The sequence below is a fragment of the Babylonia areolata genome, chromosome 26 (genome assembly GCF_041734735.1).
Source record: "Babylonia areolata isolate BAREFJ2019XMU chromosome 26, ASM4173473v1, whole genome shotgun sequence".
Classification (NCBI taxonomy): domain Eukaryota; kingdom Metazoa; phylum Mollusca; class Gastropoda; order Neogastropoda; family Buccinidae; genus Babylonia; species Babylonia areolata.
In genome coordinates, this window is record NC_134901.1 from 9892103 (window position 1) to 9918564 (window position 26462).

A 26462-nucleotide genomic window follows, 5' to 3' on the forward strand; every position below is an offset into this window, starting at 1 on the left:
CAGACACAAACACAGCAGTGCTTACAGATCTCAGGATGGGTTTGTTCTTGCCCAGGGTCATCATGCCAAGCCAGTGACCCAGATTCTTCAGCAGAGATCGGTCAGAGAAGTTGGCCACGCCCTTGATGTCGCTTTGCAGCAACACCTTGCAACACCAATCAGACCGAGTCAACATCAGCTCAACACATTGGCCATCTCGAAACAGCTTAAAAAACTTATATAAAAAAAAAAGGAAAAAAAAAAAAAGAAAAAAAAAAAGAAGACGACAAAAAGCAGAAAATATAGACAGATCAATTACTGTCCAGTGTTAAATCAGTTCTGAGAAGCTGATATTGACAATGAGGAAAACCAATTTCACCATTACTCCAGAAGGTATCAATACTAGGACTGAACCCTTCGCAAGTCCAACACTCTAACCATTCCGCTACTGCGCCTGTCGATACAACTAAAACCCAATAGGATGGCAAAAACTCAAAATCCATTTCACTCTTTTGGGGTGTGGAGGTTTACAAACAGATGAACAAAAAGAACATAATAAACATGGAAATCAATTCATAACTGAACTGAACTGTGTTAACACTCATGTATCAAATATAATGCAAAATTTTCAAAATGCACACACCCATTTGCCATCTTTATAAAGTTTGATACAATGAGCTGGATTATTTTAATTTCAACGTGATCTTTCTCACAGACATTTGCCATCTTCATAAGTTTTTAAATCAAAAGCAAAATTCCTGCTTACCTTGATGTTGCGATAGGTTTCCTTGAGCACCATGTTGCTGAGCTGCATGATCTTGAGCACGTCGATGAAGTTGGAGTAGAGGACATGGAAGTTGGGTTCGATGCTGGCTCTCTTCATCACCAGGTACTGCGACACCCAGGGGATGTACTCGTCTCCCACATGCTCCTTCAGCTCCTCTCCCTGCAGGGGGAACCACACATCAAATCAAACCATGCTGCTTACTGTGTTGTACACAGTACTGGATCACTCTTTGTCACAACAGGCCTCTGTGTGTGAAATTCAGACTGCCCCTCCCAGGGAGAGTGCATTACTACAGTATTGTGCTATCCCCCCTTTTTTTATTCTGCTTTCAAGAGTATCAGCTTTCCTATCAAAGTGGATCTCTCCATGTAATTTTGCAGGGAAAACCCTTTCCTTTCTGTGGGTTCTTTTACGTGTGCAGACTGCATGCGACACACGGGACCATGGTTTATTGCCTCATCCGAATGACGCGTTCAGACCACCACCAAAAGTCTACTGGAGGGGGAGAAAATACTGACGAGCATGGGATTTGATGATCCATGCACTCAGATTCTCTTGCTTCCCAAGGTGGACGCATTACCATCAGGCCACACTTACAGGCCACACTTTTTTCTTTTTGTTTGTTATTTCTCTTTGTGGTGGAGTTTCCAGCTGATCTCCTCAGAGGTGAATGCAACGCCATAGTAGAGGATCACCTTTTTCTTTTTCCAGGGTACCTTCACCACTTTTTTTTTTTTTTAAATAGTTTTTCTTCTTTTTTTTTCTCTTTGATAACAGGTACTGATCCAGGGTTTTATCAAAATTTCAAGACTTCCAGATCCTGAAGGGCAAAAAATATTTTCCCGAAACTCTTTCAAGCCTTGTTGTATGGTTCTTTCATTTTCCCCAAGACTTTTCCAGACTTCCGTGACAATGAACCTGAATTCCTATAGAAGGGTAAAGCAAGCGAGTGAGCCCACATAAGAGAGAGGACTCAGAAAGAAAAGTCAGCAACGTGACATTCCACAAACAGTACTTTCCTGACTTTCATGGGCTCAATGCATGGCTTATACCAGAGATAAACTTACAGGTGGGCCAGCAGCAAAGTGAGATATGATCAATGTTTTCTTCAATGCAATGGGAATTCATTTACAGCTTGTCTTTTGTAAAGAACTACAACTCAAACTGGCAGACAAGATTGCACTGGCTCCTAATGCTGCAGCTTTGGGGACTAGTTGGCCTTTGGGAACCATCTCAAGGCACACGCTCTAAAAACACTAGAATGATATAAAGACACACTTGGCCGAGACATTAGGGATTTAACTTGGGCAAGACATTCTCCACTATAATCAAATTCTAGACCAGATAGTCTGCTGTCCTAATAACCTCAGTCCAACATCACTGATTATCATACATTCTGTACTGACCTTCTGGTTCATGTTGGCTAGAGACAGGTTGTTGAAAATGAAGAAGACTTTGTCCTGAAGGGACTCAGGGGGCACCGAGATTTCCTCCTTTCCTTGCCCAGCCAGCAAGGTGTCTATGTTGGTGGCTGTGGCAATAGAAGGCTGCACACACACACACACACAAAACCCCATACAGTCAATCAACAAACTTTTTTTTCTTTCTAACCCCTGACTGCTGCTGATGAATGCTTATTAGTGAGACATAAAAGACAAGGAAATAACAGAGTGTGTGGAGTGTGGGCAATTAATCAGAGTGTAGAGTGTGGGCAATGGGGATGTAAAAATGACAGTATCAGTCCACACTGTCCAGAAGAAAAAAAAAGTTTCACACAATAATGCTTAACTGCTCCTAACATTTCATTCCACATTCTACTCTTCCTTCCCAGACACTGGACATATATGGATACTTACATAACACCTATCCCCAATCACAGACCAAGCTCTAAGCACTTTACAAACACACCCAACATAATAGGCTCTAAGCGCCTCACATGAAACAACAGTGCATAATAACATACCTCTGCATATGAAAAAACAATACCTATATGTATATCACCAGACCAAGATAATACTACAAACTCCAGATATGAACAATCACACATACATACACACATCTATCTGGGTAAAGCTGACTGACTGCTGCCCGTAAGTGTTCATCATTCATTGCCTGTGTCATTCAGTCAGGCTTCAGTCACACACACACACACACACCTGCTACCTCCACTCACCTTCGGAAATGTGGGCCCCCTGCCCCCTCCGGACTGGCTGGACCCGGCAGAGGCAGCCCCAGTGGAGGCGGTCGGCGCAGGTGGGGGCGGGGGCTGGGAGGTTGCGGAGGAAGGGGGAGGGGGGGCCTGGGTGGGGGGAGGGTGGACAGGGTTGGAGGCGGGCATGCTGGAGTTACCCCCCATGCTAGTGGGTATGCCCCCAGGGCCCATGCCGACGTCCATGGGGGTGCTTCGTGCCGGGTTGATGGGGGGTGGCCCCACACCCATGTGACCCGTGTCTGCATGCGACTGTGGGGGCTCCTGGGAACGCGCCCCGTAGTCCACATACTGTCAGGACAAAGGGTCAGTGGTTTGGTATAAGATCAATGAAACAAATGGCAAAACTGTAATGTAAACACAGACAGCTGAGGCAATATGTGAATAACCTATGTGCACTGTCATTCTTTCAGCTTTCAATTCATCTAAATATTACTGCCAACCCCAACCATCCATCCTTCTTACAAGGTAGGAAAGGCTGCACAAGATGTAATCCTCATAGTACTATAAGGTAAAGACGTTTTTTATTTTACTATGAATTTTCTGTACATAAAGAAAGCAGTAGCAAGTGGCAAGTTGAAACGATCATTCCACTTCCAGTCCCAGCTTATTGTCAGTTATGCTCATAAAAAAACACAAACTAAAAAAATATGAAACCCAGATTTACTAAAAACAAAAAAAAATTAAAAAAAAAAAATTTAGAAACCCATATTTTACACAGAGCAGAGATGTGTGTGTCCGAACAAAATCACCAAAGCTTCCACTTACCTCAATGATGTGTTGTGGAAATTCTCTGAAGTGTGGGATGGCAGCCAGATGCTGACAGTACTGTGGGTATTCCTTCAGTCTAAAAACACAACACATCCACACTGTGAGCATGCTTCCTTTCATCCATGTCATTGTGAATGTTGTATTATTCTGCTTGTTATTATCCTGGTGTTGAAGTATCAATGTTCTCAACAGCGTTCTGATTTTTTCTCTCAAATGTACATATTGTATTACAACCTTGGCAGAAAATAAAAAGGGAGATGGATTTCTTTCTGTGGACAAAAGAAATATGGTTTACAGCTAGCTCACAACCAACTTCACATGTGCAAACATCTACAACCTGACACTGAACTGTTTGGGCTACATGCATGTACAGGCACATGCATGCACACACACATATGTAAATAATTTCAGCAACATATGTTCACATACAGGATGTGTTCAGATTGTTCATGCTGCATCTTTCCTTAAACTAATACAAAGCACACACAGCCCTTCTAGCCAAATTTCAAACACATTCATTCTTCTCGTGAATACACCTTATTTACATTGAGGATCAATACCCATTCACTTGTAGCAAGAATACAATCAACAATACTGAATCTTTCATATTTTGCTAACTTCTAGCAAGAATACAATAAACAATACTGAATCTTCCATATTTTGCTTAACAACTACTTAAAAAAAAAAAATTAAAAAAAAAATCTTTTTGTAACTCACAAACAATAATCTTTTTGTATCTCTGAACCAAACAGTTGGCACTGCCATTCTGACAGTAAGCAGAATTCCAAATGTATTTCATATTTTGTGTCATAACATTTTCATGTACCCCCTCAGGGTTTCCCGAAATAAACATGTCATAGTCCACACACAGCCATCAGACACACAAACACAACACACGTACCTGCTTTTGAACCTGTCCAGGGCTGTGATACCAAACATGTACATTTTGCTGCCATGAGGCTTCCGCAGACCCTCGAGGATGTAACGCAGTGCAATGCCTAGTGTCCAGTACCTGAAAATTTACATCACACTTTACTTTTCTGTCAAAGAATTCCAACATGTACCAACAAGTTAATGAATAGCATCATAAAATATCACAGGAATTCACATCTGCAGATGCAAAGAGAGAGAGAGAGAGATTATATTTAGACAGTATAGACAAATCTTTCTTGGGAATTTTAATCATCAATGAAACTGAAGTGCCAACCATTCATTCACTTTCAAATCATTTATTGACTGAATCCACAAAAGGACATTTTCTATCTAAAATTACGTTTAAATAACACATACTTAACCGTGACCCACTAGTGCAGACTCCGGCAGGGGTCTGACATTCCTGTCCTGTGCAAACTACTATCCGCCTATGCGGAGAAAACGAAAGTAACTACAGCCGATAACCTCCCAGAAGTGGGTAACCTCCACGCAGAGCAAATCTGCGCTTTTCATGTAATGTGCTTCCCTTTCTTTTGTTTTTAAACTGCACTTGGACTTTTCATTGAATGCCATTGATCCAGACGAAAATTAGATCACTTTGACACATGGAAATAAAACCTTCAGTAAATGATCATCTAGTTCATGTTTCAGACTGCCAGATGAACAGTATTTATCTATTTAATGTTTTGCTGCACAATAATCCACATAAACTAAGTGGCATCACCTGCACGCAGCTTATCCCAAATCGCCCCTAACAGCCACACCCAAAACATCTGGTGCAGTCCCAGAGCCAGCATTCCATTTTCAGCTATCGATGTTGGGGGTCGTTATCCTGCACTGCTACATGTATCACTTTGGTGGCATTCAGCAGTTCCTGTTCTGACTCCCCATATGCAGGACATCTACTAAGCCCCTTCCCCCTTTACAGTATGGAGTCAGACAGAGAGAGCATCTTCCCCAGTGTGGCCACCATGCCCCTCCACAAACAACCCCCACAACTCCACAGGAGAGACAGCCGCCAGCAGTCAGGAAAGGCAACATAATCAGACAATTTTTCTGTTATCTTTTATATAAATGATGACAATTGTGGAGGTGCCATAGCAGAATCAGGTGCTGGACTTTGAATCCAATGATCACCAGTGATCAGGGTTTGATTCCCCGTATTGACATCATATGATGGATGCCCTTGGGAAAGACACTTTATTTTCCTCACTCCACCCATGTAAATGGGTACCTGACCTCGGTTAGGGTAGATGATGAAGGCGGAAGGAAAAGACTGGGCCCCGCCATCCTGTGCCAAGCCCAATATGCAGTAGATATGAATTCACTGCCCCAATGGCCAGGTGAAAGGCTATGGGACATTTAACCTTTTTTTCTTAGTTTTGACAATGGGACAACTTACGTGACAATGCCTTGGTCAATAATGCCACCAAACAAAACAGCTGTGGTCTGGAGCTCTCTGTCAGGGTACTGTGGGAAGAATCGGTATTCCTCAAACAGATTCCGCAGCATGCACTGAAACACATCCTGCAGACAGGAACATAGCATATTACAGGGTGAAACAACAGGCTTCCTGCTATGTGACATTTTGAAGTAACTGTGTTGAATGAAGGTGTACTGTTACACATCTGTGTCTTTCACACACACAAGTTTACATTGATGGATAGAGACAAACTGTTTAAGACCACGTGAAGGTGAGAAACACACACACACACAGAGAGAGAGAGAGAGAGAGAGAGAGAGAGAGAGAGAGAGAGAGAGAGAGAGAGAGAGAGAATCACACTTGTTGGATCTGGCCAAACAACCTGGCCATAACTTGCAATGGTTTAAAACGACAAAAAAAAATGAGCAGAATGCCAGAGAAGACTACAGTCACCACTGACAAAGTCACAGCTGATGATGATATGGATACTGCCAACATTTCAGAATCCAAATTCATAATCCTGCATGTGGGAAGATTCAAGGAAGGGGCCTATGCTATGAAATAGGGGTGCGGGGTCAAGATGAAGCATTTTACATAGCAAATCCTACATCTCCAGGAAAGAAAACGCCACAATGAAACACAAGACAGAAGAAGTGCTCTTGACAGATGATTCCTAAGCTTCAATGTTTCACCTATGTTTCCCTGATTTCTCATGCCTCATGCATGGTGATGTCATTCCAGCCACAATTATGCAGAAACACGTAACTGTCTCCACGGTGAGCCTAATCAATGAAAGGAAACTGTACCCTATACTGCAAAGTAAAGCACCTGTTGTCATGCTGCCCATGTCACCTAGAGTTTCAGACGCTACTTTGGTGAAAGCAAATTGGTGCCACACACATGTGCAAACATTGTTTCAAGTAAAACAAACATGGATCGGTGCTCATAACCAGCGTGCTCGCAGAAACCCTTGTGGATCTTGAGGGCCTTGTGGATTGAAGGATTTTGGAAGAAAACTGTAATTTCATGGAAAGGAGTAAAGTCCATGAAAATGATGGAAAATCTGTAATGGTTAGGGTTGGCAGGTACACACAGAACGGAACAATACCTTCTCCATCTTCTGGTTAGAGTCCTTGAACCTCTTGAGCATGGCAAGGACCTGGTCAATGGTCATGTTGGACTGTGGGGGCTGGTTGTAGATTTGCTGGAAGTAGCTGTTTGCCTGGTCCTCCACCTGGGGCAAAAACAAAAGTCTAACATACATACTATCACTGGTGCAAACTGGGTCTTATTCCTGTCCAAAGCAGAATATTACCCTGGTCATATGGAGAAATCCAAAGTAAGTGTGGCTAGTGTCCTCTCTTGGTACCTCTCTTCTGCATGCCTCTCTAACCAGTACTTCACATGAGAAACCAATAAGGCAAAAGAATTAACATTGTGCCAGTAACATGCTGAATAAGGTATCCTTTTAATGTGTATATGGAACCAATGATTGTGAAAATGTCACTTTTTATGATTGGGCTTTACTGAATGCGAGTTGTTTTTAAATGCATTTCACAAAGTCACACAGGACAATTAGACTGAACAGACAAAATTGTAAGAATTTCAGTCTGCGATATAAATTGTTACACATGTCTCTAAGTTGTTTGAAGTTGTCTGAAGACAAGAGTTAGGAAGGGGATGAGTGAAAGAGACAAGAGAGAGAGGAAAAGGGGGAAGGGGCAAGGGGTTGAATGGGGAACTCACATCTTTGCTGAATGTTTGTTGCATTTCAGGGAAGAGGCTGTTGATGTCTCCGTGAGGGCCGCTGTTGGCCCCTCCTCCTGGACCTGGGCCCGGACCTGTGCCACCCCCACCAGGGCCAGGACCTGCTGCACCTGGAGCCCCACCTGTACAGAGCACACCTTGTTGGCTTTCTATTTTGTTTTTTGTTTTTTCTTAAAAACTTCTGTTTTTTGACTCACTTGTGTAAACAAAGTGAGCCTATGTTTTAACCCGGTGTTCGGTTGTGTGTGTGTGTGTCCGTGGTAAACTTTAACACTGCTATTTTCTCTGCAAATATTTCGTCAGTTGACACCAAATTTGGCATAAAATAGAAAAAATGCAGTTCTTTCCAGTCATCTTGTTTAAAACAATATTGCACCTCTGGGATGGGCACAAAAAAATTAAAAAAGAAGCCAAATTATATGCAAACTGAATTTACTGTTATATATATTTTTTTAATTCTCTAAACTTGGCACTTTGATCTGACATTCTGACACAAGAGCAGTCATTTTTATCATTTTTTGTTCAAACAGGAACTTCTTTTGCTAAGCATGGAAGTTATATTTATTTTGCATGTCTTTGGTGCAGATAGTAAAAAAGGGAAATTAATCTGTAATTAATGCTATGGGGCTTAATTTGCTTTAAACTGATCTTTCTCATCTTAAACATTACATTTTGAAATTACACTCAATAAATAAAAAGCTTGTGTGTTTTACTCTCACTGTACAGCCCTGAAGGACATGGGCAAAAATCAATTGCGTACACATATTTATACATATTCAAAGCGCGTGCTCGTATTCTTTGCGAACGACGCCATTTTGTTTCAAGTTGTTGACCTGCCCGTTCAATCCTATATTCAATGGACAATACATGATAACATGTGATGGAAAGTTGGAGGAGACCATTAAATATTTATTGAGAGAAAGATTTGTGAACGCCTCATCATTTACTGGATTATGCCCCAAACTGCCATAAAAATATCCACAGAATCAGTCGAAATTCACAGTTAAAAATAATAAACCATGGGAGTTAATACCCTTAAACTGATGAAACGTAAAAATTTCCAGTCCTGACTTTGCTCTACATGGCTCTACATGTTATTAGTTTAACAAAATACTCAATTTTCATATCAACTTTAAAACTATAAAACTAGAATGAACATAAAAGAGAAATTGAATCGACCGTGTCAACCGGGTGTAACTAAACTTGTACATCTACCTAGATCTAGAGAAAACGGCTAAATGTTGCAGTGTGATTGTGGCGATAGCCACGTCTCCTTTACTGCGGACTTTTTAATTGCCCTTAAAGATTTTTTGAATGCACAAGATACACCAGAATAATATGATTTAAACAGCATTCTCACTGCGAATACTGCAATCGATTTATCGCCTTTTTGAAAAAGCATGTTTAAATATTATATTTTTGAACGTCAGTTAAGGAGCCACGATAGTGCAATGGGTAAGACAGATTCTTCAAACCCGAACACGCAGTGTTCGAATCTGCCATTAGGACTTTTTTTTTCTTTTAACCAGAAGCTTTATAACAACAAATACAGAACACATTTAAACGATTAGATTTTTTAAAAGTGTACCACAAGTGAGTCTTGAAGGCCTTGCCTTTTTTTTTTTTTTTTTTTTTAATAAATAAAAATTCAGAAAGCATAATATCTAATTTCACACACTGTTCTGTCAGTCATCAAACAGACTAACATATTTTTCATTCATCTCATGAGAATCCAGAGTATGTGATGACATTTGAGGGTTTTAAAGTTTACCAAGAAAGAGCTTTAACATGTTCATCCATAAAGTCATATTCAGGGCATGCGAGAACATTTTCCCTAATAATTGAAAGAAAAAAGGAGAAAACAAAAAACCACCAACAACAAAACACAACAACCACATTCACATACACAGTGAAAGGAGGATCAAACTATATTCCTGATAGCAAAAAAACAACAACAAACAAACAAAAAAACAAAACAAAACAAACAAAAACCCCCCCACCAATTTAACACCAAAGGACAATGGCTCTTTTAAAGTAAAAATCATAATTTTGTATAAAGATTTTTACATCCATAAAAAAATTAGAAAAAAATTAGACAGTTTGTAGTGTTGGACAGGAACACGCACACACACACACACACAGAATCCAGTCGCTTAAAGCAGCCTTACCTGTCCTGCTGCTGAGGCGCTGGTCACTGGGAGCAGGGGGGCGGGCAGCTACAGACATGCTGAGAGACGCCAGAGTGTTGATGGACTGACGGGGAGTGTTAATTCCAGGTGTGTTTTGGAATCCCATGTCTGTGGAGAAACCATTTCCACGATGACAAAAACAGGTAGACGGAGAGGAGAATAAGAAAGCAAGGAGGGGAACACAGAGTGAGAAAGACAGGGCAGGGAGAGAGAGAGAATCCTTGTTTTCCCACCCCATAATTCTAACTCAGTAACAGATGGCAAAACTTAATTTGTATTCAGAGAAATTAGGTTACAGTCGGTCTCCTTTCCAGAGATCACTTCTGTAAGAAGAGATGAAGCGGTAAGGCAACATGACCCTTACACTGAAACTTTGCAGTGCAAGGAGAACACTTGATACCATTGGCAGGGGGAACAGTACAAATCTGATGCAAGGTACCCAGTCACGAATCACGTTGTTTGCTAACCATGTCCATGGCCTGGTATGCAACTTCTACAGCACGTTTCAATGTTCAGGGCTGAAGGAGATCTTGATAAGCCATGATCCAGTTGTAGCTGATGTGTTTCACTGATTGCACGTCAGTCAGATCCACATGGCCTCTCTGATTATTAGGTTTCCTTACTTGGAGAAGGTGGCATCACAAATCCCTTTCTTAAAATGCTAAAAGAACACAGGTTTATCTCCCCAATACCCCCCCCCCCCCACACACACACACACACATAGGCAGTTTAAAAATAATGCAGATTCACTGAAGCAAACAAGTTAATTAGTAAAAAATGAGTGACAAGATTAAAAAAAAATCATGAAATCATTACAAATTTGAGTTATTTCATGAAATCTGAGGGAACAGTGGTTACTTCAAGTAACTATGAAATGACTGTTTTGACAAACTTACTGTAACATATATATGCTGTCATACATCAGTATCCTGTGAGAAAGAACTGAGTGAAGTGATGCCACAGCTGTTGTGTACAGGATATAAACATGTGGTACTGGCCCAATATCAGTTTGTAACACAACAGTAACAGACTTTCAAAATTTGATTTGGCACTGTGTTCAATACCATTTGACTGAAGTTATCTGTTCATCTATCTCATCCACTCAGCATCTAGATGTATCTCACTACATAACAAGACATCTGGTCCTTTTTCATTGTGATCAGTAAGTAGCATCCCTGTGTCAATGTGTAAACATCCTCTTGTGCAAAACAAAACAAAAAGAAAAACAACAACAGATTATGAAAACACAGAAACCAGCAACAAAATCAACATGAGATATATTCTACTATCAGGACAGGAATCAGACCCCTGCCGGAGTCTGCACTAATGCGTCACGGTTAAGTATGTGTAATTAAATCTACTATAACATAAACTACGCCTTGATCTGGCATCCCAACAACAGTTACACAAGAGTGATAAAAAATTTTTTTAACAACTCTTCTAATGCTGCTGAGCTCCTCCCTACATCCCGTAGACTGCTACCACTGGAAAGCACTGACCATCTCAATGCTTGGGGACCATCAGACCTGCAATCCCCAACTAACGACTCAGGAGAAAGTTTCCACTACAAATCGGCAACAACACTCCCTCTTCCGCCCCCAAAAAACTCCCCCTCATAAACTTATATCTCCAGCTTTTCACAAGAGAAATCACAGCTGAATATTTGCATGAACACCAAGTGAAGAGAAGGCAGAACCAGCTGAGAATGTCTCTTTGATGGACACCACATTACAACTCAAAGCTGGTTTATTGTCTATTCACGGGTGCAGAAATTCACTGTTCAAAACGTGTAGACACTTAAATAAAATGTAAAATAAGCTACGTAAAATAAGCTGATGTGGTGAGAATGACCTGGGCAGCCTCCTCACAAGTTAAGTTCTTTTCTGTGTCCGGAGACAAAATCATCTTCCCACCCCCAAAACACTGTTAAATAAATATTCAAATACATTTGCTTATAAAATAACATTCCAGAAAACAACTTAGAATCCAAATATTGTAATGAACAACAAATAACTTGAATGTAACTGCTGGTTAACCATGAACAGTACCACCTTTTTCTAAATACTGTCATGAATAATTTGGCAGCAGCTGCTGTTTTATTAAAAAGAAATGGAACTGTTTCTGAATAACGTCATACACAAAACAAAATACAGTCATCTGCCTGATGTGTTGTTAGTACTCATTCTTTTGCAAATGTAAAGGTTATATCCATTAATGAAACAAAACCATTATTCAACAGCAAAAAAACCCCAGAACCATCCAACCAAGAAAAAGGTTATTGAACTTCAAAGAGAACATGATCAAACAATAGAAACATCTGCGGTGCAGAACTGCACACTCACACTGAAAACGTGCGTCAATAGGATTCCAACCTGCATCAATTGTGGGCAGAGCCATATGGCAAAACTTACCCATTTCGTTCGGGTTACCTAAACAGTTCAGAAGGCAAGAACAGCTGTCAGTCTCCAATGTACTGGTTCATCTTTCCTTCATGTTGGCTTTTAGCGCATGGGAGAGGAGAGGAAAAGGGAATGGGAGTATGATGGACAGGAAAGAGAGGACATAGAATGTCAGAGAAAAAGACTGACAGAGAGAGACAGAGAGAGAGAGAGAGAGGAGAGGAGAGAAAAAGAGCCAGCATTCTTGGGTTATTCTGTTGACTCAATTCTTATTTCCTGATTGTTTCTTTTACTTCTTTACAAATTTGATTGCTTATTAAACAGTATTATCAGTACACAATTTCAGTTTATTTCATTTACTTATGAACATATTTTCGACATTTGTAAGAGACATGCAAGAAAGTGGACACAATAAGCACTTTTCAATCCACCTAAAACTGTATCAAAACAACAAGATTCTCAGAACATGCTGAGAGTATTTTAGCATCATGTTCCCTTCTTTCCCCCATGCCATGAATTTCACAATGTACAGGAAAACTCGAAAACGAACATATCTGTCATTGTGAAGCCTGTACGATGGTTCCCACAAATGTGACGAAACAAAATTCCATACCTTTCCCTGAGCTTTTCCAAGACAGAAAATTCTCCATAGCAAACACAGAGCCAAACTGAATGAAACGGTCACCGGCTACAATGCTGACAAAAAAGACTGGCAGTATCAAAATAAGATTTTCATTACCTTTCTTTGTTTTTGTGTTTTCAAATGCACCAAGCTATTGATGAATGATAATGGTCAAGGGTTCTATGAAAATTCAAAGACTTTTCCAGACTCCAAAAAAAATCTTCCAAGACTTTTCCAGCCCTGGTTCATCTTTCCAAAACTTTTCCCAGGTTTCCATGACTGTAAGAGCCCTCAGCACTAAACCAATCAGAACCACTACCACCACCACAGTGGGGCGGGGAGGGGTCTGGGCCTCTGGTACTCACTCTGGAACTGTGAGTTGAGCGTAGACATGGGGTTGAAGCCAGGGTTGGCACTGCTGGGCTGACCACCAATGCCTGGGAAGGCCCGGGCTGGGGAGCCTGGTGTGGCGGGGTTCAGTGGGGGCATGGTCTGCGGGAAACCCCCGCCTCCTGGGGGGCCAGGTGGGCCCGGAGCCCCCCCTCCTCCCACAGGTCCCACGACAGGTGGCTGCTGCTGTCCCATGACAGGTCCCATGCCCATCTGGTCCATCTGTGCAAACATACGCTGACGAGCCTGGGGCACAGGGTGTGAGCACAAAACTCCAGGCAATGAGAAAGAAAGGACAAACCTTCAACAACACAAAACACATGCATAAACACAGTGTACTTTAACAGACTGAACTATACACAGATCTGTGTGTGTGTGTGTGTGTGTGTGTGTGTGTGTGTGTGTGTGTGTGTGAGAGAGAGAGAGAGAGAGAGAGAGAGAGAGAGAGAGAGAGAGAGAGAGAGAGAGAGAGAGAGAGAGGAAACATGCATAATCAAACCTTAACTTTAACAGACAGAACTATACACCGATCTGAGAGAGAGAGAGAGAGAGAGAGAGAGAGAGAGAGAGAGAGAGAGAGAGAGAGAGAGAGAGAGAGAGACACACACACACACACATCCATTAACATTATCATGTACGTTGACAGATAAACTACACATGGATTCATGACTGAGAGGAAAAGAGACTGAGAAGAGTGAATTATTTGTTTGCAAGAGTATGGGAGACTGAGAAGAGACAGAACTATGCATTTATTTTTGACAGGAAATGAGATTTTACACTAATCTTAAAAATTAAAAAAAAACACCCCAAAACCCAACTAACAAGATTTTGAACTGTGCATTTGCTTGCAAGAGCAAATAAAACTGTATATATGTAAGAGAAAAGAGACAGTCAAGAGCTAGAATTACGCAGTTATTTGTAACAAAAAGGGGAAGAATGAGATCACAGACAGAACTATGCATGTACATTTGAGAGAAAGGGGGAGAAAAAGCATGAGACACTATCAGGAAACATGCCTGTAGAGCCAATAACCAAAAGAATAAATCAATCAACAAAATTGCCAAGCCGTTTCTTTTTATAACTTCACACCTACCTATTCATTAAAGGTTTTGACTAATTACCCCCACACAAACACAGGTTTGTTTACAACAAAAAGTAAAAAGTGTTTAATCATTTAATGTCCAGCAAAGAACCCTAAAGCCTAAACCAGAGAAAGTGAGGGGCAGGAAAATCCCTAGCTGACTGACCATGCCCTGTGGGTAGGAGGGGGGCTTGGGGCCTCCAGGGGGGCCGGCGGTGGGGGCCCCTCGCAGCTTGCTCAGGAACATCGTGGCGTTTGAGCACAGTGTGTTGATGGCCTCCTGCAACTCTGGGTTCACATGACTGCACACACACACATTCAGTTCAGCACTGTTAAGAAATTGGTATATTTACACAGCGCCTATCCTATGCCAGAGATCAAGCTCTAAGTGCTTTACAAACCTGGGTCATTTGCACAACAGGCTGTACTTGGGTAGAGAACCCGACTAAGAGTTGCCTTTGGGAGCTCATCAATCATTTCCTGTGTGATTTTGTCAGGCTTCAATAATGTACACACACACTCCAATAAATCTATGGAAAACTGATGCCTTCAAAATGAAAATACACCAGGAATGTTCTATGCCTATGTGGACAGAAAATAATAAACATGTTTTTTCCTGAGTTAAGAGATTATTCCAATACTTTCTATCAACTCAAATAGGTACCCAGCCACCCATTCGAGGCAATGAAAGTGGTGGCACCTGTTGATCAACTTATAACAGAAATCAGCACCTGTACATCTATTTATAACCAAAACCAGAGACGTAACCGGCATGTTGATTTATGTACTTTAACAGAAATCAGACATACCCAGCCTGTTGATCTACTTATATAACAGGCATCAGAGACATAGCCTGCTAATCTTCTTATGAAAGAAATCATAGACATACCTGGCCTGCTATCTTCTTATAACAGAAAACAGAGACGTACCCGGCCTGTTAATCTATTAATATCACAGAATTCATAGACGTACTGGGCCTGTTAATCTATTCATATAACAGAAATCAGAGACATACCCGGCCACTTGTTTGAGGCACTGCAGCATGGTGGTGATAGCTTCGGGCATCAGAGTCTGTGGCTTGTTCAGTGGCTGTTCGTCCTTCCCACCCATCAGCTGCGGACACCTCCGCTTCAGAAATGTCACGCAGGCAGAGATGAAAGGTTCCTGACACACAGAGATCATAGAAAAATCAGCCGGCTTTCAACAGAAATTGACAAAATCAGCTTTGTTACTACACACACACACACACAACCAGCTTGCTCACAACAGAAACAGAGAGAATTAGTTTGCTTACTGCAATGGGAAAAAGACAAAGCAAAAAGAATCCCTGAATATATGAACACCCCTAACCAAATAAAATAAGGCAAAAGAAAACCATACCAAAGCCTACACCACCCACCTTGTGTTCAGCTATTTTGTCAGACAACCACTTGTCCAGTTTGAGGTACTCCCTCCGTGCAGCCAAGCAAGCCAGGTCAACCACAAAGGCATACGGAGTTGCGTTCAACAGCATGGACAGAGCCTGCATGCCCAGAATCAAAACAATATCAAGAGCTGAAAAATGAAAAAAAAGTCACCACAATCATGTGCAAACAGTGTGAAGTGCCCCTCTGTACTGTTCCATGCTTTGAGGTGTTTCACACAGTCAAGGACTACAGTAAATAATAATCTAGCTCCAGCAGAAATGTGAAAATAGGTTTTCTTCTTTTTTTCAAGTGACGGATTTATATGGTTTTGCGTTTTCTGTTTTTCCAGTGTTGCGATCTTTTATTTATTTATTTTTTTTTTAACAGTTTGTTGTACAACACTTGACTTCAAACTGATAATGAGAATCAGGGAACCTTATTGTATGAGAAAATCATCAAATCATCTTATGCTTCTTTGTGGATTAGCTGATGGATGCGACATGCCTGGTGAGTACAGTATACCTATTTTTCAAAGGTCATTATTTAGTGACTTAAAAAAAAGAAAAAGAAAAAAAAAAGCAGCAGCATTTAATGAGAAAACTTTTAAAATGTTAAAAGATGAGATAGTAAACTTTCTAGTGATATATAATTTGTATGTCTTTGTCTCTGTGTGAAAGTGTGTTGAATTTTCAAATATGACCAAAATAGCCTGTTGCAGCAAAACTAAATGAACTATTTAACTACGTCTTCATAGAGTTAATCTGAGTGATTTTTAAGCAAGCATTATACACAAAACTGGACGTTTCACAGACTGTCATAAATAAATCCGTTATCAAGGGTTGTTCTAACCTAAGATCACAATACTTTTTACATTAAGCACATGAAAGGTGTGGGATCCAATCCCAACCTGAACATGTTTATCCTCCACACTTGCACATGCTGTCTTTGTCAGGACACAAGCTTTCAATTCTCATGTCCCAACTGAGTATTCACAAGACACAAACAAAAACTGTGCGAAAAATCACACAAGGAGTAAAACAAAGATGGGTCTCAGTGCATAAGATAAGATAAGATAACTTTATTATCTCCAACTGGAGAAATTTGGTCAGGTGCATTATCACAACATAGACAAGTAAACAACATGGGGACCATAACTGTAAAAGCCAACAACAGCCCCTACAAATATTACGAAGATACAAATGTAAAAAAAAAAAAATCACATACATCGTTTCATACATATATCCACACACAGCAGGTAATAACTAGTATTCTTAATGTAAAAACAGAAAGAATTAAGAAACATTATTTGAATATAATTATAAACATAGCCTACTATACTGCACATTGATTATAATAGACAGATAAGATAAGAATAAAGATGAATTGCGGAAAACCACAACCAGATAATCAGCACCCCCCCCCCCTGCTCCACTCCACACATGCGGATAACTTGATTAAACAAGCATAAGTATCAGGACTCAGTACCTCTTTTTTGACAGGTATAACAACTATTTTTTTTTAAATACAAATAAACAAGTGACCTCTCAACTGCCCCTGCTGGTACAGATTTCTGTGAAAACAGGGTGTAGAAGGGAGAAAAATTCATCCCTGACATAGCCACTTACCTTGAGGTCCTGTGCACAGTCCAGAATACGTGTCAGTCTCATTTGGTCATGAACCTCTCCTTGCATGTACCACTTCGCCATGGAATGCATGATCAGGGTGCGAATGGTACCCGAGTGACTCTGTTCCAAAGACAGCCATTCATTAGACTTCCATCAAGGAGGAAGAGGAAAGAGGATAGGGGCGGGGCATGGGGACTGCGAAGTTTCTACCCTCGCTTATATCAACAATTCATTCAAACTCATTACACATTCTGGGACTCGCCCCCTCCAAGAACACAACCTCCATCAAACCAAGCCATGAACATGGTGGCCTCGTCTCAAAAGGATTCATGTTTTCACCATGGTCAATCAAAGCAGCAAGATTCAGGAAGATCTGACACAAACTAACATGCCAATTCTGATACATTATGCTGCACACTTGATCTCTGACCCTTTAACCCTGGATTACAATGGGGTTCACTATCTCACTAAAGCTATTCACCATACCAAGCTTGTCGTGATGCAAGATGAGAAAGAAATTAGCATCCTTACAAGGGCACACATGCACAACACAACCACCACTCAAGCTGAGGAGGAACAGGAGCAGGACCAACACACCTGGTTGTGCCAAGCATAGTGCAGGATGGCAGCCGAGTTGGGATGACTGTTGAGGAACACTGCGATCAGACTGGAGATCAGTTCCTGCTTCAGCGTATTCCATGTTGGCTGTTGTCAAAATTCAAAAACATACAGGAAAAAAGATAAATTAGTATGGCACATTACAGACCTAAAATGTGTGTGGCACAAAACAAAAACGAAAAACAAAAGCAATCTAACTTTTAATTAAAAAAATTCTCCTTCTGACAAATAAAAGTGGTTTTTTTCCCCAGCTCAAACAAATGCAACTTACAGAAAAAGCGAAATGAAAACAAAGAAATGAGTTACTGAACCAGCCGCCGTGGCGAAGTGGTTAGCGTCGCGGACTGATGGCTGGAGGACGTGGGTTCGAATCCCAGTGGAGGTGGGTTTTTCGGCCAGGGCCGGCTCCTACCCAGAGTTGAGTGTGCTGTGGGCTTAAATGGGGAGACTGGGACCACACAGTCGAGTGTCATCCACTTCAAGGATGCGTCTTTGGGTGTGTTGCTCTAATTTACCTGACCAACACTGAAAGTGTCTGTATCTCTCGGGCCTGGTTAATGCCGGGATATCATTATGACAGGAAGCGTAGAGTACAGCCTTGTCACGCAGTCCCAAACCAAAATGGACCTCCATAGCAACATCGTCATCATCATCGTAATCCTCCTCTTCCTTCATCGTCATCAATATAAACAAAATAGTCTCAAAGTCTGTGGCCTTTCATGCCTTGCTCTCACGGTGACCTCAGTTTCGATGCCCCTCCACTTCCGTGATAGGGGTGAGTCCTGTCATTGTCGTCAGATTCATGGGGGGCTGTTGTTTGAGGGACGTGGTGGCGGTCTCCACTTTGGGAGGGACGCTCACTCAGTCTGGCTCCGCAACTAAGTCATTATTGTCGTTAGTAGGGGGCTTAGTAGGTGGTGTCCTAAGTACATTAAAACAGAACAGGCACCACTGAACACCACCGAAGTGACTCAGCAGCAGTGCAGGGTCTCCTCTGGTGTGTGGCCTCCTGGCGACCTAACATCGATGGTTCCCTGTGGACTGCCGACGCTGGAACTGCGACTGACGAACCTGGGTGTGGCCGTGTATGGGGGAATCTAAATAAGTGGCGTGGGAGTAATGCCACTGAAACGGTAAAAAAAAAAGAAAAAAAAAAGAAAAGAAAAAAAAAAAGTTATTGGCACACCCTTCACTGATTACCACTATACACACTACAACAAACTGACCGTGGTCTGAAGCAGGGCCAAGACCAGAACATCCGGGCACTTGTTCATGGGGAACTTGAAGGCATCAGACACCGGCTGGTAGTGGCCAGCTTCTGACAGCCTCAGCAATGTCTCCACCAGGTTCAGGCTTTTCCTGAACATCCACAATCAACACTGGTCTGTATGGCCGAAGTTCAAACAATGACATTGTTGCTCACAGTAAGGTTGACTGCACAGGCCATATCAGGACTGAACATTAAAAAACATGTACTGTTGCTCTTTTGTACAGGCCCTGTTGCAGAATCGGCTATGCATTGGATTTCTAATCCAGTGTTCATCTGTGATCAGAGTATGAGGCCCCATTTGCTGTGTCCTTGGGAAAGGTATTTTAACCCACCCCATTTTCCTCATTCAGAGGATTCAGCCCCACCTTCTTATGCTAAGCCCTCGACACAATACAATTTCACTGCCCCTTCGGCAACAAAAGGCTGTGGGACCTTTAACCTAACTCTTTATAATACAAATCATGTCTGAATAGTGTGCCTTGTTTTAAAAAGTACAGTCCTTATTCCATGTTCAATATTTCTTTTCTTTTCATTAATACCCCTCCCCCCCCCCAACTTTATCCAAGCCACACAGTAAGATACCTGGATACTCAACTGAATGACAATGAAGTTTGGTGAAACAATCAGGCAACCTTATTCAATAGTGATCCTAATGAGTCAAATGTTTTACTTACCGTCAGACCTGAAGACTTCAGAGGTAACAGCACAAACATAATTTAGCAACAGTCACATGTATGTTTGCTCAGTCAGGCAGACAGGTTATACCTAAGCAGACATCACACGTATCCTTTTCTATGAAGACAGACCACACAGCATTAACACCCCCAATCCCCAACACCCTTGAAACTGATAATGAAAGATCACCCTTATTTATCTGTGCAATTTCCTGTTTCTTCTCAACAGTACAAATTAAAGGGGAGACATAAGTGAACCTACCAGGTTGACACTTCACGATCATCATCGCTAGGGGCTGACTTGAGAATATCACAAACCACCAAATCCGATGCAGGCAGGTAGTCGGCAAAGCAGAAGACATCATGACTGCGCAGTGAATGAAGAATGAGTGACAGCTGAAAGACAGAATAAAAAACAAGATAGAATTCATACATCAAGTACATATATCAGGAACAATAGATCAATCTTAAAATCCTCAGTGCCACTGTTCATTTCCTACTTACTGTGAGGAAGAAAATTACATCCTGATTGCCTGTAAAACATACTCCTTGAATTATAGAAAATTATGTCTGCTGACTTCTCATTGCTTCACCAGCAGTAGTTTTTATCAACAACAATGAATACAAGTAAAATAAATTGGGGATACAGATATATCTGGGAATTTCTAGCCCTGCGCAACTAGACACTGTCAACATCAGCCACACTAGACACTTCCACCTGATCTAACAGTGTTACACACACACACAACACACTGTCAATGACTAGACACACAACAACAGCACTAGAGTTTCACATGACCCAACGATGAACAACACACAACTGCACACTGTCATCATTGGTCACACAACAGTACCAAATTTTCTCCCATCAGACCAAACAGTGATACACACAGAGAACTACATCCTGGCAATGTTAGCCACACAGCAACACCTGATGTTCTCCAACAGTGACACACACAACTATACACTGTCAATGTTAGTCACACAGCATCAACAAACTATCTCCCACCTGACCTGACAGTGATACACATAACTATACAGCAGGAGACAAAATCCCACCTGTCCTAACATTCATACACACACTCATGACTACATCCTGTCAATGTCAATCAACCACACAACAGCTTCAGTAGACATTCTCCCACCTGTCCCTCTGTGTTGTTCCAGGGGCGGAAGAGAAGCTGGATGGGAAAGTTGTGGTTGCTGAGCTGGAGCCCTCGCATCAAGCCATCTGTCAGCAGGCGCAGGCCTTTCTTTGAGTTGATGAGAAAGCCAGGGTGATCCAGCTGTCCAACCACCTCCTTCCAGTCCAAGGACGGGGCCTGAAAACCAGGAGACATCATAATAATGAATGGCAGTTGTATCACATACTTTTCTATGTTAATTTAGACTCACTGCACTGGAAATCACCCACTCAAATGTAGTCACACCCAAAAATGACTAACCACACACAACCATACACACACATGCCCATGAGCAGAAAACAGCTCAAACAGCGTGGGGAAAACAACAAAAGCACAATTCTTGTTTTGTACTGCGTTGTACATGGTAGTGTGTTGTGTTGTAACATACTGCATTGTTATATTGTGTTGTATTGTACTGTCCTGTATAGCTGTGTATTACATCATAATGTACTATTTTGTATTTTATAATCTTACAACTTTTTGTCACAACAGATTTCTCTGTGTGACATTTTGGGCCTGCTCTCCCCCATGAGAGTACGTTGGCACTGTGCAGCGCTGCCTCTTTTTTTTCTTCTTTTCAGTCTGCATAGTTGTTTTGCAGTCAGTTTATTTTTTGTTTTTTTAAACAGAATTTGCTATGAACAACCCCTTTGTTGCTGTGAGATTTTTTAAGTGCGCAAAAGGCATGCTGCATATGAACATCAGCTTATCATATTGTGTGAATGACTATACACTCATCTTCATCAATACAGGACAACAGTAGGTGGCATGTTTTCAGTTTATATGGCATTTCCACCTTGATCCTAGTTGGATTGTGTTACCCTCAGTATACAGCAGTCACAGAAATGTAACAAACAAACTGTGGGATGCTGGGAATATATTTCACTGGAACACAACTAACTACCTGAATTAATTTAAATTCTATGCAATGAATTAATCTGTAAAGGAAAATATGAAGTACTTTCTTCCTAAATATCCTGGCTGAATTCAAAATTATTTTTCAACTATCTAGTTTTTGACTGTGGATCACATTATATGCGCAAATATTTAAAAGTCGGGTTTTTGTTGTTGTCTTTTTAAAAAAACAAATATCCTTCCAATGACATTTCAAAGTGTGAAAACAAGAGACTGTCAGAAAAAATATAACAACAAAAGTAGTGAATTTTTCACTCTCAATCAAGAATGTATTAACATACAGCCACTCACCAGGTCGCGAATCACTTGAATGAAGTTTTCTACATTCCATGTTGTCACACCTGGTGTGTCTGCTTTTTCCGGCCAACCAGTGTTAGACTGCTCACACACAACAGATGGGAAAATAACAAATATTGATTGCATACACAGTTAAAATATAAGAAGCAGACAAAAGGAGAGAGGGGGGAGGGAAGGGGAGACAATCCTGACAGGGGTGAGGGGCAGGTGAATGAGCGAGACCATGTGACTATTGTGAGCATTCACTAAGAGAATATATCAACAATGAGGAGGGGAGGTGTAAAGAGGGCAGCTGAGAGCTGTACTGATTAACCTGATTCATAATTATAGTCCAGAAAACTGTGGTTCCCATTAAAACCCAGCACCATGCAAAATTATGGACAGACCGCCAATCCATGTCAAACTTACATAACTCAACTTCTATTCCCACATGACATACAAACCAACCAATGTACATAATCAGCCATACCTCAGTCACACACACCAAATTACACAATCAGCACACCATGCACATTCACACACACAACAGACTCCGATAAAATGTCGATCTCACACATACACACTCACACTATTACCAACGTCAGACTCACCACACTTTCTCCTCCTAACCTGACCAACCACACACACTAACTCTTCCCAACTACAACAATGCCAGACCAACCACACACTCTCTTTCTTCGCAACTACAACAATGCCAGACCAACCACACACTCTCTTTCTTCGCAACTACAACAATGCCAGACCAACCACACACTCTCTTTCTTCGCAACCACAACAATGCCAGACCAACCACACACTCTCTTTCTTTGCAACTACAACAATGCCAGACCAACCACACTCTCTCTTCACAACTACAACAATGCCAGACCAACCACACACTCTTTCTTCACAACTACAACAATGCCAGACCAACCACACTCTCTCTCTTCACAACTACAACAAAGCCAGACCAACCACATACTCTCTTCGCAACTACAACAATGCCAGACCAACCACACACACTCTGTTCACAACTACAACAATGCCAGACCAACCACACACACTCTCTTCGCAACTACAACAATACCAGACCAACCACGCACACTCTCTTCGCAACTACAACAATGCCAGACCAACCACACACTCTCTCTCTTCACAATTACAACAATGCCAAACCAACTACGAACACTCTCTCTTCTCAACTACAACAATGCCAAACCAACTACGCACTCTCTCTTCTCAACTACAACAATGCCAAACCAACTACGCACTCTCTCTCTTCACCACTACAACAATGCCAAACCAACCACGCACTCTCTCTCTTCGCAACTACAACAATACCAGACCAACCACACACACTCTGTTCACAACTACAACAATACCAGACCAACCACACACTCTGTTCACAACTACAACAATACCAGACCAACCACACACACTCTGTTCACAACTACAACAATGCCAGACCAACCACACACTCTGTTCACAACTACAACAAAGCCAGACCAACCACACACACTCTGTTCACAACTACAACAATGCCAGACCAACCACACACTCTGTTCACAACTACAACAATGCCAGACCAAACACACACACTCTCTTCGCAACTACAACAAAGCCAGACCAACCACACACACTCTCTTCGCAACTACAACAATGCCAGACCAACCACACACTCTGTTCACAACTACAACAATGCCAGACCAAACACACACTCTCTCTTCTCAACTACAACAATGCCAAACCAACTACGCACTCTCTCTCTTCACCACTACAACAATGCCAAACCAACCACGCACTCTCTCTCTTCGCAACTACAACAATGCCAGACCAACCACACACTCTCTCTCTCTTCACAACTACAACAAAGCCAGACCAACCACACACACTCTCTTCGCAACTACAACAATGCCAGACCAACCACACACTCTGTTCACAACTACAACAAAGCCAGACCAACCACACACACTCTCTTCGCAACTACAACAAAGCCAGACCAACCACACACACTCTCTTCGCAACTACAACAATGCCAGACCAACCACACACTCTCTCTCTCTTCGCAACTACAACAAAGCCAGACCAACCACACACACTCTCTTCGCAACTACAACAATGCCAGACCAACCACACACTCTGTTCACAACTACAACAAAGCCAGACCAACCACACACACTCTCTTCGCAACTACAACAATACCAGACCAACCACACACACTCTGTTCACAACTACAACAATACCAGACCAACCACACACACTCTGTTCACAACTACAACAATGCCAGACCAACCACACACTCTGTTCACAACTACAACAAAGCCAGACCAACCACACACACTCTCTTCGCAACTACAACAATGCCAGACCAAACACACACTCTCTCTTCGCAACTACAACAATGCCAAACCAATTACGCACTCTCTCTTCTCAACTACAACAATGCCAAACCAACTACGCACTCTCTCTCTTCACGACTACAATGCCAAACCAACCACGCACTCTCTCTCTTCGCAACTACAACAATGCCAGACCAACCACACACTCTCTCTCTCTTCACAACTACAACAATGCCAAACCAATTACGCACACTCTCTCTTCTCAACAACAATGCCAAACCAACTACGCACACTCTCTCTTCGCAACTACAACAATACCAGACAAACCATGCAGTCTCTCTTCCCAACTACAATGCCAGACCAACCACACACTCTGTCTTCCCAACTACAACAATGCCAGACCAACCACACTCTCTCTCTTCGCAACTACAACAAAGACAGTCCAACCACACGCACTCTTCTCTTCCCAACCACACTAACACAAGACTGACCATACACACCCTATCAACCATACACACCCTATCTTCCCAACTACAACTACACCAGACTGACTGACCACCCCTACCTGTGGTGCTTGATCTCCAAGGCTAATCACGGTGCGCGCCATCATGCCCAGAGCCCGTGCCACAGCCAGTGGCGTCAGGTCCCGAACGCCCAGCATCACACTGCGACATTCTTCCTTGCTGTGGATGAAATGAGAGGAAAAGTGCAAATGCATTAAAACTGATGCCGTATTGATCTCATTTTACTCAGTTTCTTCAGTTAACGAGTCAAACCTTCCCATGTAAACATGAATGCTCTGCATTTTTCCAACAATTACACACATCAGCAAAATTCCTTACTCAATACTGGCAAGCAAATCCTCAGACAGACTGGCTGTGGTTGTGCAAGCTTGGACTGAATTAAGACACACTCCAACTCACAAAACATGACCAAGGATAGAAGCTGATTATTACTTTGAGGAAAGTAATGTTCACTCAAAAGAGAGGATTTTCTTTCCTGTTTTTCAAGCATGCACTGCGATTTTGCAGAGGAAGTTCCTCCAATGTACATGGACTACAACCGTTATGTTCAACCTAAATATTAATTTTGTGTGTGATTTTCATTCAAAATTATAAACTTATGACAATCATGACATAAATGTTCATTGTCAGTCTAAAACAAAGCTGTCAAAATGTTATCAAAGAAAGAGAAAAAGAAAAGAAAACTTAAATAATAAAGACACTATATAATACTAATATATATATATTTTTTAAAATCTTCAAAAATTAAATGAGCAGTATCACATCCCAGACTGGTGTAAACCTGCCAGAGCAGGGTTTAAAAAAGAAAAGCAAAAAAAAAAGCACTGCACTAAATCTTGTGCAGACACAAATTGCATTACACTAGTATTTCACATAAATGCTCAGCTCTGTTTAGAGCTATGAAAGAAAACATAAATCTCATAACAAACCTGGAGGTGCAGGCATATCCAGCTTCAATCACCAGTTCAGCCAGAGAGGAGTCCATCTGGAGAGAAAAAAAGATGATTAAAAAAAAAATTATTTCATGTTGACATCCAACTGTACTTTCTAACAGATTTAAAGACTGGAAAGAAGGGGTTGA

General features: G+C 41.6%; 1 protein-coding gene across 4 annotated transcripts in view; it reads right to left on the minus strand.

Annotated features, from left to right (window-relative positions):
• LOC143300662 (CCR4-NOT transcription complex subunit 1-like) overlaps positions 1 to 26462 on the minus strand; it is a 70577-nt gene that overhangs the window by 34517 nt on the left and 9598 nt on the right. For all 4 annotated transcript variants that reach the window (XR_013057676.1, XM_076614496.1, XM_076614495.1 and 1 more), the window contains exons 7-28: positions 26311 to 26366; positions 25423 to 25540; positions 22534 to 22620; positions 21289 to 21465; positions 20406 to 20539; positions 19426 to 19558; positions 18179 to 18286; positions 17582 to 17701; positions 15950 to 16072; positions 15566 to 15714; positions 14717 to 14852; positions 13445 to 13691; positions 10038 to 10166; positions 7849 to 7991; positions 7211 to 7336; positions 6082 to 6206; positions 4648 to 4758; positions 3744 to 3822; positions 2940 to 3266; positions 2173 to 2313; positions 746 to 925; positions 26 to 145 (exon numbers count right to left, since the gene is read on the minus strand). Coding sequence is in view for 3 of the 4 variants with exons in the window: in XM_076614496.1 (XP_076470611.1) it covers positions 26 to 145; positions 746 to 925; positions 2173 to 2313; positions 2940 to 3266; positions 3744 to 3822; positions 4648 to 4758; positions 6082 to 6206; positions 7211 to 7336; positions 7849 to 7991; positions 10038 to 10166; positions 13445 to 13691; positions 14717 to 14852; positions 15566 to 15714; positions 15950 to 16072; positions 17582 to 17701; positions 18179 to 18286; positions 19426 to 19558; positions 20406 to 20539; positions 21289 to 21465; positions 22534 to 22620; positions 25423 to 25540; positions 26311 to 26366 (3069 nt within the window). In the remaining variant the exon portion in view is untranslated. The remainder of the gene's footprint in view (positions 1 to 25; positions 146 to 745; positions 926 to 2172; positions 2314 to 2939; positions 3267 to 3743; positions 3823 to 4647; positions 4759 to 6081; positions 6207 to 7210; positions 7337 to 7848; positions 7992 to 10037; positions 10167 to 13444; positions 13692 to 14716; positions 14853 to 15565; positions 15715 to 15949; positions 16073 to 17581; positions 17702 to 18178; positions 18287 to 19425; positions 19559 to 20405; positions 20540 to 21288; positions 21466 to 22533; positions 22621 to 25422; positions 25541 to 26310; positions 26367 to 26462) is intronic.